The sequence below is a fragment of the Oncorhynchus clarkii genome, chromosome 12 (genome assembly GCF_045791955.1).
Source record: "Oncorhynchus clarkii lewisi isolate Uvic-CL-2024 chromosome 12, UVic_Ocla_1.0, whole genome shotgun sequence".
NCBI lineage: Eukaryota > Metazoa > Chordata > Actinopteri > Salmoniformes > Salmonidae > Oncorhynchus > Oncorhynchus clarkii.
Window position 1 is genome coordinate 33,309,021 of NC_092158.1, and position 14,934 is coordinate 33,323,954.

A 14,934-nucleotide genomic window follows, 5' to 3' on the forward strand; every position below is an offset into this window, starting at 1 on the left:
AGGCCTACCTTCAAACTCAGTGCCTCTTAGCTTGACGTCATAGGAAAATCAAAAGAAATCAGCCAAGACCTCCAAAAAATAATTGTAGACCTCCACAAGTCTGGTTCATCCTTGGGAGCAATTTCCAAATGCCTGAAGGCACCACGTGCAGCTGTACAAACAATATTACGCAAATATAAACACCATGGGACCACGCAGCCGTCATACCTCTCAAGAAGGAGACGCGTTCTGTCTCCTAGAGATGAACGTACTTTGGTGCAAAAAGAGCAAATCAATCCCAGAACAACAGCAAAACACATTGGGAAGATGCTGGAGGAAACAGGTAAAAAAGTATCTATATCCACAGTAAAACGAGTCCTATATCGACATAACCTGAAAGGCCGCTCAGCAAGGAAGAAGTCACTGCTCCAAAACCGCCAGAAAAAGCCAGACAACGGTTTGCAAGGAGGGACTGGTGCACTTCACAAAAGAAGATAGATGGCATCATGAGGGTATAAATTATGTGGATATATTGAAGCAACATTTCAAGACACCAGTCAGGAAGTTAAAGCTTGGTCGCAAATGGGTCTTCCAAACGGACAAATACTCCAAGGATACTTCCAAAGTTGTGGCAAAATGGCTTAAGGACATCAAAGTCAAGGTATTGGAGTGGCCATCACAAAGCCCGGACTTCAATACCATATAAAATGTGTGGGCAGAACTGAAAAAGCGTGTGCGAGCAAGGAGGCCTACAAACCTGACTCAGTTACACCAGCTCTGTAAGGAGGAATGGGCCAAAATTCACACAACTTATTGTAGGAAGCTTGTGGATTGCTACCCGAAACGTTTGACCCAAGTTAAACAATTTAAAGGCAATACTACCAAACACTAATTGAGTGTATGTAAACTTCTGACCCACTGGGAATGTGATTATTCTACTATTATTCTGACATTTCACATTCTTAAAATAAAGTGGTGATCCTAACTGACCTATGACAGGGAATGTTTACTAGGATTAAATGTCAGGAATTGTGAAAAACTTATTTGTATTTGGCTAAAGTGTATGTAAACTTCCGAATTCAATTGTATGTAAATAAGGTCTGTTTTTTTTTCTAATAAATTTGCAAAAACCTGTTTTCGCTTTGTTATTATGGAGTATTGTGTGCAGATTGCTGAGGGATTCATTTTATCCATTTTAGAATAAGGCTGTAACGTGACAAAATGTGGAAAAAGTCAAGGGGTTTCAGACCTTACAGTGCCTTCAGACTTTCCGAAGGCACTGTATTCGCCTGTATTAACCCCTCAAAAATGACATGCTAATTAGCTGCTAATGTGGCTATCATAAAGAACTACAAATGCCATGATCTGGACGATAATTATCTTTACCTCAATTCGGCATTATCTCTGGATTAACTATCTAATGTTAGTTAAATGCAGTAAGGAACATAGTCTAAATTTCTTAAATTGACAATTCTGTGAACTGTCTTGTGCAAGTTTTCAATTGACACAACACCTGTTAGCTAGAGATGACATACAGGAGCTTGCAGGGATTTGTAGTTTTGCATGATGTCTACTTTTATGCTAATTAGCATTTTCAAATCTGAGAGTAAATAGAGATTAATATATTGATATAGCTTTTTTAACAGATTTACAAGGTTATCAAAACGTCAAGCCAGGGTAAGCCTACATTAAACACAGCCCTTATTTTAAGTGTTTATAAAATCCCTTATTGAAAAAATGAATTATGGAAAAACAATTGGAACGATTTCCTTACTTGACCTTAAGTTTTATGGGTATTATGACATCTCCACTGTGGGGCCCTATGCTAATTGAATATATTAATTAATTAATTTAAAACTGAATGCATAATTCATTAAATTTAGTTTCAAATCATGAAATACAAGTTCAATTTATTAATTAAATGATTCAATTTGTGCATTACAAACTAAAAAATATGAAATTTAAATTCAATATCATAATTCCAATTCAAAATGATGGAATTCAAATACAATTTCTGTTGGCACTGAAATAGCTCCATACTAGCTGGACACATTGTCCTATGGGAGATGCTGTTACGTGTCCAGCGTCTTGTGTGTGAGAGTGTTTGGTGGGTGCGGTCTGTTTCACCTCAGCAGAGAGAAGACACTGTAGGAGTTCCTCACTGAACTCTGGTCCACAAGGAGTAAACTGTTCTTCTTCCTTTCAGAGTGGTCCTGAAATACGCACATTTCAACCTTACAATAACAAAACGAAACATAGAAAAACTAAATATAGAATGTTTATGGTCTATATTAGGGACATAATTCCTGGATCAAAGTCAGCAGTACCTTATGATCAAAGTCACTTGCATAGTAGCCATCATTCAATCCAAATATGATTTCATTTGGATTCCTGGAGCGGATCTGTGGAGGAACAAAGCAGTGGCATTTAGTATGTCTGTATTAAAACAAGAGAAAGGCTGTTATTGTCTAGATGACTGCATGGATGCTAGTCAGCATACATCCCAAAGTAGCCTATATTTTATGAGCGTGTGTGTTTACACACTGACCTGCTGCCCTGTGTATCTGAGCCCATCCAGGTTGACCTTCCACTCTATGAGGAGTGTGAACTGTTCCTCCCAGCCGCCCCAGATCCTCACCACGAAGCAGGACACAGATGTGTCAAGGAGGTCCGGCAGCATGCCAAAGTCCAGGCTCCGCCATGTTGGATTCTGACAAAGACAGGCCAAGACAAGGGATTATGCAGCTGAATGAATGATCCCACTGGGATGGAACATTTTGATTAGTTCCAGTTCAAGTAATATTGCAAATGAAAACAACCAAGTGTTTAATTTGTTCAAATGACAAATTCTAATGTGTGTCAGTAGTGTGTGTGAAAGTGACTCGAGCACACAAAATGGTGCTGAACCAGGATGTTCATTTATCTGTCATGTAACTGTTGTCCCACTTACAAAAGTCTGGACAAATATTTACAAATCCAACATCAATATCCCGAGGAGATTTGTCATCATAAAATCTCACAGGGTTTCAGACGGAGCTCTAGGTTACTATAACCTAGAGCCGGCGATATATCGAATTAGCGCGACATTACAAATGCCTGTTTAGCAAAAATCTAGTTTTTTTTATTTTCATGAGAGTAGTCTTTTTGGTCTAATCTCCTTCGCTCCTTCTGTGCTGTGTGTACCTTTCCATTTCTCTCTCACAGACACTCCCCCCAAGCCCCCTCCTCTGCCACTCACAAAGATGAGAGATCACTTCTCCCTCTCTGACAAGCAGTTTCAACTCACTATTTGCATTTGAGGTTTGGTACAACAGAATTTTTTTTATTTCACCTTTATTTAACCAGGTAGGCTAGTTGAGAACAAGTTCTCATTTGCAACTGTGACCTGGCCAAGATAAAGCATAGCAGTGTGAACAGACAACAACACAGAGTTACACATGGAGTAAACAATAAACAAGTCAATAACAGTAGAAAAAAAATAATCTATATACATTGTGTGCAAAAGGCATGAGGAGGTAGGCAATAAATAGGCCATAGGAGTGAATAATTACAATTTAGCAGATTAACACTGGAGTGATAAATGATCAGATGAACATGTGCAGGTAGAGATACTGGGTGTGCAAAAGAGCAGAAATGTAAATAAAATAAAAACATTATGGGGATGAGGTAGATAAATTGGGTGGGCTATATAACGATGGACTATGTACAGCTGCAGCGATCGGTTAGTTGCTCAGATAGCAGATGTTTAAAGTTGGTGAGGGAGATAAAAGCCTCCAACTTCAGAGATTTCTGCAATTCGTTCCAGTCACAGGCAGCAGAGAACTGGAAGGAAAGGCGGCCAAATTAGGTTTTGGCTTTAGGGATGATCAGTGAGATATACCTGCTGGAGCGCGTGCTACGGGTGGGTGTTGCCATCGTGACCAGTGAACTGAGATAAGGCGGAGCTTTACCTAGCATAGACTTGTAGATGACCTGGAGCCAGTGGGTCTGGCGGCGAACATGTAGCGAGGGCCAGCCGACTAGAGCATACAGGTCGCAGTGGTGGGTGGTATAAGGTGCTTTAGTAACAAAACAGATGGCACTGTGATAAACTGCATCCAGTTTGCTGAGTAGAGTATTGAAAGCTATTTTGTAAATGACATCGCCGAAGTCGAGGATCGGTAGGATAGTCAGTTTTACTAGGGTAAGTTTGGCGGCGTGAGTGAAGGAGGCTTTGTTGCGAAATAGAAAGCCGACTCTAGATTTGATTTTGGATTAGAGATGTTTGATATGAGTCTGGAAGGAGAGTTTACAGTCTAGCCAGACACCTAGGTACTTATAGATGTCCACATATTCTAGGTCGGAACCATCCAGGGTGGTGATGCTAGTCGGGCGTGCGGGTGTAGGCAGCGAACGGTTGAAAAGCATGCATTTGAAATCAGCCATATGGACACCAAAACACATTGAGACATTATTTTACTGTAATAGAGAAGTTAAAGGTTAACTCCTCAAATTGCGCGCAGAACAGACACTAATAAAAATGGTAGTATCAATGAACATTGGTTCTGGAAAATGAATGCTCAGTTTGTTGCACGTGTTATTGCGGGACCATGTACCGCTAGCAGCATTTTAGCCAAATACTATTACACTAGCCGTCTAGTCTGTTTTATAAATATGCAATAAGCATAAAACACAATTATATAAGGAATAGGCAACTCGTTCTCATTCTGAGAAACAAGGTAGGCCACTTGAATTCAACATTTTAACAAAGTAGACAGGCTAGCATGCTGTTCAAACAGTTGGAGACAGACCGAAAGGTGTGATCATAATTCAACTGTTCTACCAACCTTGTTAGCTAGCAAATAAATCCATGTTGGCTAAACATGAAATTTAAGAGATTAGCTGGCTACTCACTAGCACATGGGCTTGTGCTTGTGCTTCAGAGATTGTTCAGGAGACCGGTGTTAGCAAGTCTCATAAATAATGCCTGCTACAAGAAGGTAGACATTATTAGTGAATGTGCATTATGCATGGTTCTCATTAAATGTGTAACAAAAAGGGCATTTTCATAGACAGACTTGAAATCCAGATCAGTGATTATTGCAAAAAAGCAGGTTAAACTATTTTGATAAAACAATTACATTATTTGTGGGTCTTATGGTTGTGGAAGGCTTATATTTAGCCTAGGTATAATTTCACAAGGCCTGAATTCATTAGATTATTGTTGACCGTTAGAAATGCAGTGTATTTGACTTTTAATTGTACACCAAAGCTTATTTAAAGAAAACATAGGTAAAACTTTACTTGACACCATAACCATGTCATAACAGCTGACAACTTGTCATAACCTGTCATAATATAGTGATAATGCACGAAAAGCTGATGTTTGGAGGATATATTGGCATGGGTGTTGTTGGTCGAGGGCCGGTGTTAACCGTGCCAATATATCCTTCAAACACCGGCTTCGGGGGCTTTATCACGTTTATACAACCGGTTACCAACATATTCAACAATGAAAAATCTAAATTAGTTGATGAATTTATTCAAACAATTTCATCCTTCCACAATATATAGTCCCAAAACAAATCTAGGGTTGCTAGCCACGGGGGCTGGTCGTTTCGGTTGCGAGAGACGCGACCCAGTCATTCAGTCTTTTTGTTCTGTATCTATGGACGCAACCCAGTCATTCGCAATGTTCCATTGCCATATTGGCTGACATTCTTATCTCTTTGCTTGCTAGCTAGCCAGCCAACTACGAACAACTTAGTCACGTGAAACAGTGCAGAAAGAATAACAACAGTAGCTGCATTTGTTTAAACTGTTTTTCAGTGCCATTTATTTGGATACATCCATAACAATGAGCTATCGTTAATGAGGCACGATTTCGCCTGGCATAGAAAATGTCGCCTGGCATAGAAAATGTGCTCTCTCGTCAGGACACTTTTGTTCACAGGAGCTAGCCAACAACACAGCTAACACAATCACTGCAAACTAGCTACACTTCGTTCGTTTGACCTTTTTTAAAAATGTACATTTCTTTGTATATATTCATTAAAAATGCCAGCTGATTCGTGTGTTCGACTGATTGATTAACGCTGCCTGCCACTCTCTCTCGTCCCGACTCCTATACGTTCCTTACTATGGGACAGTTGGAGATCGAATTTGAATATTGAAACAATGTTGCAAATGTCGAAGATACAGACATTAAGATGTATACAAATCTCCACTGTTAAACTATATGTTAGTCTAAAAGAAAATGTGAGATAATGTCTAGATGTGTTTTATAGTGGAGATCAAGTTTATAGTTTTAGCCCTGCCTGGGCTGATGAGACAGTGGAATTTAACGTCAATAGATTTAGCCGGTGGTAACTTGTAGAATAGACAACCGATCGAATGCGCTTTTATATTTTATTTTGAACCATTATTTAACAAGGCAAGTCATTTAAGAACAAATTCGTATTCGCAATGACGGTCTACACCGGCCAAATCCAGACGACGCTGGGCCAACTGTGCGCTGCCCTATGGGACTCCCAATCACGGCCGGTTGTGATACTGCCTGCAATCGAACCAGTGTGTCTGTAGTTATGCCTCAAGCACTGAGATGCTGTGACTTAGTCCGCCGCGCCACTCGTTGAAACCAATCAGTATTCAGGATTAAACCCACCCGTTGTATAATAATGGTCATAACACTGTCATGACATATATTTAGACCTGTTATGACATATATTGCGCTATTCTATGGCTGGTTATTATGACACCTAAATAAAAAAAACTACCACTCAAGGCAAACCATTCCATTACACCATGGTCTACTTGTCAACAGTATGTTTGTTATATAACATTTTCTGAAATTGACCATATGAAATTATTATTGCGCACACATTGATGTCAGACATGCACCTACTCCAGTGCTCTGTTGCTGATGACTGGGATGAATGCAGGAGCAGATTTCAGGAGAAGGACAATACACCCTCTTTTTGACTTATATAATTATGATGGTCATAATGCTTCTTGACAATGTCATAAAGTGCATTTTCTAAGTCCAAGTAAAGTGACACAAGAGGGTCATAATGCTTCATGACAGTGTCATAAAGTGCATGTTCTAAGTCCAAGTAAAGTGACACAGGAGGGTCATAATGCTTCATGACAGTGTCATAAAGTGTATTTTCTTAGTCCAAGTAAAGTGACACAGGAGGGTCATAATGCTTCATGACAGTGTCTTAAAGTGTATTTTATACAAGTTTTTTTTTAATGACTAAAGAATTCGTTACAACAAAGGATTTCACTCTCAAATTGTATTATTTATTCAAATTTGTTTTTTCCCTGCCAATAAGTTTCCTTTCGTTTGAAAGTATGTTTCTGCAGCAAGTTCTTCAGATGCATTACTTTCTCTGAAAAATAAAGAAAATAAATCAGAATAGAGTATGCTACAATTCAGTGACAGCGCTAAAGAAAGCTGAAAACGAATTATACCAAATATATTATAGCAAACACTTTCACACATTCTCAAATACATTACAACCACGGTCTCAATGTTTTCATAACATTGCTAACTAGCTCTCAACTATTCATGTAGCTAGCTAGTTAGCTACCATCTAGTTAGTGTTTGTTTAGCTAACGTTAGCTGTCCTATCACTGAATATGGTGGTGGTGTGCAAAAATACAGTAAATAAACCCATGCATCATTGAGGTAACAGTTCATATGATTCACTCTATATACAATGCTAATTGTATTAACGAATTATAGAAGAGGCCTGTTTATTAACTGTAACAAAAAACCATGGACAGCTAACACTGAGATAGCTAATGTTAAAGGTTAGCATGCAACAGTTAGATTCACATTTCATAAAAAGTAACCTAAAATACATATTATTAGCATGGTTCATATGTACTCATGTAAATACACTTAGTACTTGACATCGTTTGTAAAAAAATGTAAAGTATGAGCCAAAACGTTTATAATAACAATGTATTTAATCTGAGACATCTCATTGACTTGGCTAGCTACATAACGTTACAAATTAAGCTAGTTTAGCCTGGCTATGATCATATGGAGGGGAACATATTTAGTTTTTCACTCAGTCAAAAATTGGAACTACAGTCGTGGCCAAAAGTTGAGAATGACACAAATATTAATTTTCAAAGTCTGCTGCCTCATATTGTATGATGGCAATTTGCATATACTACAGAATGTTATGAAGAGTGATCAGATCTTTTTTGCAATTAATTGCAAAGTCCCTCTTTGCCATGCAAATTAACTGAATCCCCCAAAAACATTTACACTGCATTTCAGCCCTGCCACAAAAGGACCAGCTGACATCATGCCAGTGATTCTCTCGTTAACACAGGTGTGATTGTTGACGACGACAAGGCTGAAAATCACTCCGTCATGCTGATTGAGTTCGAATAACAGACTGAAAGCTTCAAAAGGAGGGTGGTGCTTGGAATCATTGTTCTTCCTCTGTCAACCATGGTTACCTACAAGGAAACACGTGCTGTCATCATTGCACCTAAATCAACCATTTATCGGATCATCAAGAACTTCAAGGAGAGCGGTTCAATTGTTGTGAAGAAGGCTTCAGGGCGCCCAAGAAATTCCAGCAAGCGCCAGGACCGTTTCCTAAAGTTGATTCAGCTGCGGGTTCGGGGCACCACCAGTACAGAACTTGCTCAGGAATGGCAGCAGGCAGGTGTGAGTGCATCTGCACGCACAGTGAGGCGAAGACTTTTGGAGGATGGCCTGGTGTCAAGAAGGATGCAAAGAAGCCCCTTCAAAAACATCAGGAACAGACTGATATTCTGCAAAAGGTACAGGGATTTGACTGCTGAGGACTGGGGTAAAGTCATTTTCTCTGATGAATCCCCTTTCTGATTGTTTGGGGCATCCGGAAAAACGCTTGTCCAGAGAAGACAAGATGAGAGCTACCATCAGTCCTGTGTCATGCCAACAGTAAAGCATCCTGAGACCATTCATGTGTGGGGTTGCTTCTCAGTCAAGGGAGTGGGCTCACTCACAATTTTGCCTAAGAACACAGCCATGAATTTAAAAAATGGTACAAACACATTCTCCGAGAGCAACTTCTCCCAACCATCCAGGAACAGTTTGGTGACGAACAATGCCTTTTCCAGCATAATTGAGCACCTTGCCATAAGGCAAAAGTGATAACTAAGTGGCTCGGGGAACAAAACATTGATATTTTGGGTCCATGGCCAGGAAACTCCCCAGACCTTAATCCCATTGAGAACTTGTGGTCAATCCTCAAGAGGCGGGTGGACAAACAAAAACCCATAAATTCTAACCAACTCCAAGCATTGATTATGCAAGAATGGGTTGCCATCAGTCAGGATGTGGCCCAGAAGTTAATTGACAGCATGCCAGGGCGGATTGCAGAGGTCTTGAAAAAGTAGGGTCAACACTGCAAATATTGACTCTTTGCATCAACTTCATGTAATTGTCAATAAAAGCCTTTGACGCTTATGAAATGCTTGTAATTATACTTCAGTGGAATACTGAAGTAACATCTGACAAAAATATCTAAAGACACTGAAGCAGCAAACTTCGTGGAAATGAATATGTGTCATTCTCAAAACTTTTGGCCACGACTGTACACATCAAAATGTAGATAAACATGTTATCTTACAAAGCCATACTTATAAATGTTACAAACATGAAAACAGAATGAATAAGGAGACATGGACAATTGACATTTTTTCACTGGGCATCTTTTCCTGTTTCTTTTCTTCCAACGTATGAGGTGCGCGCCTGCAGCTAACTGTTCAAATGTCTCCCCCTAGTGGTAGCACTAAGTATACATGTATATTAAAGCAAACCAATGGAGGACAATTATAATGTTGTGAACAAACTTTGATTCCAAAATATGGGCATTTATAGACCATCACAGGAAATGTTTTGTTGTTGTAAGGCTAATAAGGGTGTTTTGTCCTACTCCTGCATTCATCCAAGTCATCAGCGACAGAGCACTGGGCTATGCATGTATGACATCAATGTGTGTACAATTGTAATGGTAATAAAAACTTACAAATTTAGGAAATGTTACATTATTTACAAGTAGAATGGAATGGTTTGCCTTGTGTGGTAGGATTTGCGGGCTTTGGCACTCTTATATAGATGTCATAACCACCCATAAATAACTAACGTGGTAGGGTTTGTGGGCTTTGACACTCTTATATAGATGTCATAACCACCCATAACTAACTATCGTGGTAGGGTTTGTGGATTTTGGCCCACTTATGTAGATGTCATAACCAGCCATAAAAAAAAACGCAATATAGAGTACGTCACAATAGGTCTAATTATTCAGCATGACAGTGTTATGACCATATTATGATAGGTTATGAGATAGATAGATAGATATATCTCAATTTCATAATATCTATATATATTTATTATGAATCGCCCATAAGTATATAAAAAAAAAAGTTTAAAAAATACATTTTTTAAAATATATATATAAAATTATATGATTTGTAGGCCAAATCCAACCCAGCCTTACTCCAACGCAGCAGCCAAATCTGTCTGCAACATTGATGTCACCGTAAAGACATCACATGCCACATTTTGCCTGCTGTGAAAGAACCTGGACTCCTATATTCATCTAGCAGCGGTGCCCCGACCTGCTAAATCATTGCTGCCACTCCAATGAATATGATCACGATCGATCGATAGATAGATATATATATATATACACACACACTTTCTACTTACCAAGAGTCAGATGAACTCATGGATGCCATTTTTATGTCTCTGTGTGCAACTTGAAGAAAATTGCTAACTAGCGTTAGCACAATTGCTAGCTTTTCCCATAGACTTCCAGTCATTGGCTAACACTAGTTAGCAATGACTTGCAAAATTACCTTCAATGTCCTTCAAACTGCACACAGACATAAAATGGTATCCATTAGTTAATCTGCCTCTGGGAAAGTAGAAAAAAGGCTTGATTGCCAAAATCTCGCACCATCCCTATAAGATCTGAGTGACAAGTTACAACATATATATTTGTAGCAAACAGAGTAAGCAGTGGCGCAAACTGCCACCGTTTGATCCTCACCCTCGCCCTACAGTGGGGGTGGGGAGGGGCAGAAAGGAGCAGGCTCCTTTGATAGACAAAAACACTATAGAACAAACAAAGGTCATGGAGGAATGCTGACATTTTCAATACAAAGGCAGATTTCAGATCTCTGCCAGACACAATCCTGAGCTTAATCTGCAGTACATTTCAGACTAGGGCCCTGGAAAGTAAGGGAAAGGTAGGCTTGGAAAAGAGCTTAGGCCAGCTCATGATTCTACATTTGGCATGTTGGTAATGGTCTGCTGCTCTACTTGGCGACATTCATCACAGACTCCATGCAGAGAAGGGAGCGCGTAGCAGCTGCTATTCCACAGAGGGTGTAGGACCAAATCTAACTGTCAGTGAGGACAATCGGTTCCCTGCAAACGAGAAAAATAAAAATATGGAAACTTCCGACTGAATCCAAGGACGTTGTGTTAATAGAGCCATAGCTGAGAAGAATCGTAAATGTTGGCCCAGGTCTCTCTCTCTCTCTAAACATGTTCATAGCATGTCTGCCATTGTGTTCTGCAAGACGCCATTCAGCAAAATCAGATATTGCATCTGATTTTGCTGAATGGGGTCTTGCAGAACACAATGGCAGACATGCTATGAACACGTTTAGAGAGATAGAGAGAGAAATAGTACAATGGACACTTGTGCATATTTTATCCATACAGTATGTAAGCCTGTTTGTTTCCTCTTGTCTCATACAGTGTGTTGCTACAAGGCTGCTTTCCACCTTCCTGTCTGTTGTTTATATGACTGGGGTACAACATGAAGAAAGAGATTAGCGCATGCCAAGAACAGAGACGTTGACTGTTTTCTGTTGTTCTTGGCCTTATTGCACATATGCAACTGTCAATAAGATACCATACAGTACAGTAAACCCCTGTGCATTGCCCTCTGTGAAGCTATGGAGACAAGGAGATGGGAGCTTGCTGACACTGTGTGGATCAGTGATGACTCCCATTAAAAGCAGTCAGATTCAGGGTCACAACACCATCCTGGTGTGGCCAACCTGTGCAATGTTGATACATCCAAGTCTGAATTCAACCGAACCAAACAAGTGCTTTTTTTGGTCGAGTTACTTTAGGTAATATTAGGTGTTCTTTCAGCAACTGTTTTGACAGATGAGAGGAAGTGAAAGGTAGGCTACTTGACTTGATTGTGTTAGAAACAAACACCAAGGCGGCTGACCTGAGTCCATGTACTGGCTGGCAGACACCACTCCTCCGCAATGGGGAAATGGAGGAACCATGCCCTCTTTCCACACAGCAGCATTGGAGAAAGTGCCCACTGTTCACTCTCACATGTACACACGCACAAACACGTTGTGGGCGTGGAGGAGTGTGTAAACCTGGACAGGGGTAGTGATAAACCTTTTGGCTGGCCGTGCTGTCACTTGTTTCTACTCTTGTGTCCTCTGAATGGAACTAAGCATATAACCGGTAGTGTGCTTCCACAGACATAAGCAGACAAATCATACAACAAAATCCACACAAAATGGATTGCTATGACATTCCATAGCTGGTGCTATAGTCATTTTGTGTGCGGCCAGGCAGCCTTCTTTGGCAAATTAATGTAGAATCTGTCCAACACATGTTTGTTCTTTTGAAAAGAATGACACTCACCAATGAATCTCGGATGACTTCACTCTTGTAAAAGTCTGCAAGGGAAGGCAAAAAAACAGGTTAAATTCATTGTAAAGCTTTCTCAAACAGACATTGAGCCTTAGCCATCTCACGAGGATAAAGACCTCCTCCATTCCTGTCATTATTGAAAGAGATCATGATACCTCACATCTCAAAATAGGGCTACTTAATGTTAGATCCCTTACTTCAAATGCAATTATTGTCAATGAACTAATCACTGATCATAATCTTGATGTGATTGGCCTGACTGAAACATGGCTTAAGCCTGATGAATTTACTGTGTTAAATGAGGCCTCACCTCCTGGTTACACTAGTGACCATATCCCCCGTGCGTCCCGCAAAGACGGAGGTGTTGCTAACATTTACGATAGCAAATTTCAATTTACAAAAAAAAAAAAAAAAAAAAAGACGTTTTCGTCTTTTGAGCTTCTAGTCATGAAATCTATGCAGCCTACTCAATCACTTTTTATAGCTACTGTTTACAGGCCTCCTGGGCCATATACAGCATTCCTCATTGAGTTCCCTGAATTCCTATCGGACCTTGTAGTCATAGCAGATAATATTAAAATCTTTGGTGACTTTAATATTCACATGGAAAAGTCCACAGACCCACTCCAAAAGGCTTTCGGAGCCATCATCGACTCATCGTTTTGTCCAACATGTCTCTGGACCTACTCACTGTCACAGTCATACTCTGGACCTAGTTTTGTCCCATGGAATAAATGTTGTGGATCTTAATGTTTTTCCTCATAATCCTGGACTACTATCGGACCACCATTTTATTAAATTTGCAATTGCAACAAATAATCTGCTCAGACCCCAACCAAGAAGCATCAAAGGTCGTGCTATAAATTCACAGACCACACAAAGATTCCTTGATGCCCTTCCAGATTCCCTCTGCCTACCCAAGGACGTCAAAGGACAAAAATCAGTTAACCACCTAACTGAGGAACTCAATTTAACCTTGCGCAATACCCTAAATGCAGTTGCACCCCTAAAAACATTTCTCATAAGAAACTAGCTCCCTGGCATTCAGAAAATACCCGAGCTCTGAAGCAAGCTTCCAGAAAATTGGAAAGGAAATGGCGCCACACCAAACTGGAAGTCTTCTGACTAGCTTGGAAAGACAGTACCGTGCAGTATCGAAGAGCCCTTACTGCTGCTCGGTCATCCTATTTTACGAACTTAATTGAGGAAAATAAGAACAATCCGACATTTCTTTTTGATGCTTTCGCAAAGCTAACTAAAAAGCAGCATCCCCCAAGTGAGGATGGCTTTCACTTCAGCAGTAATAAATTCATGAACTTCTTTGAGGAAAATATCATGATTATTAAAAAGCAAATTACGGACTCCTCTTTAAATCTGAGTATTCCTTCAAAGCTCAGTTGTCCTGAGTCTGCACAACTCTGCCAGGAAATAGGAACAAGAGAGACACTCAAGAGAGACACTTTTAGTACTATATATCTTGGCACAATGATGAAAATAATCATGGCCTCTAAACCTTCAAGCTGCATACTCACTAAAAGTGGCAGTAATAAAGCCTCTCTTGAAAAAGCCAAACCTTGACCAAGAAAATATAAAAAACTAAAATCGGCCTATATCAAATCTTCCATTCCTCTCAAAAAAATTTGAAAAGGCTGTTGCGCAGCAACTCACTGCCTTCCTGGATACAAACAATGTTTACGAAATGCTTCAGTCTGGTTTTAGACCCCATCATAGCACTGAGACTGCACTTGTGAAGGTGGTAAATTACCTTTTAATGGCATCAGCCCGAGGCTCTGCATCTGTCCTCATGCTCCTAGACCTTAGTGCTGCTTTTGATACCATTGATCACCACATTCTTTTGGAGAGATTGGAAACCGAAATTGGCCTACACGGACAAGTTCTGGCCTGGTTTAGATCTTATCTGTCGGAAAGATATCAGTTTGCCTCTGTGAATGGTTTGCCCTCTGACAAATCAACTGTAAATTTTGGTGTTCCTCAAGTTTCCGTTTTAGGACCACTATTGTTTTCACTATATATTTTACCTCTTGGGGATGTCATTCGAAAACATAACATGGTGAAGCCCCAAAATTGCCCTCGCTGGAAGCCTGTGTTTCAGACATAAGGAAGTGGATGGCTGCAAACTTTCTACTTTTAAACTCGGACAAAACAGAGATGCTTGTTCTAGGTCCAAAGAAACAAATCAGATCTTCTGTTGAATCTGACAATTAATCTTAATGGTTGTACAGTCGTCTCAAATACAACTGTGA

General features: G+C 39.9%; 1 protein-coding gene across 1 annotated transcript in view; it reads right to left on the reverse strand.

Moving 5' to 3' along the window:
• The window catches only part of LOC139422004 (UV radiation resistance-associated gene protein-like), a 151,984-nt gene that overhangs the window by 127,654 nt on the left and 9,396 nt on the right, over positions 1-14,934 (reverse strand). The window contains exons 3-6 of the mRNA XM_071173146.1: positions 12,662-12,696; positions 2,528-2,689; positions 2,307-2,381; positions 2,107-2,192 (exon numbers count right to left, since the gene is read on the reverse strand). Coding sequence (XP_071029247.1) covers positions 2,107-2,192; positions 2,307-2,381; positions 2,528-2,689; positions 12,662-12,696 — 358 coding nt within the window. The remainder of the gene's footprint in view (positions 1-2,106; positions 2,193-2,306; positions 2,382-2,527; positions 2,690-12,661; positions 12,697-14,934) is intronic.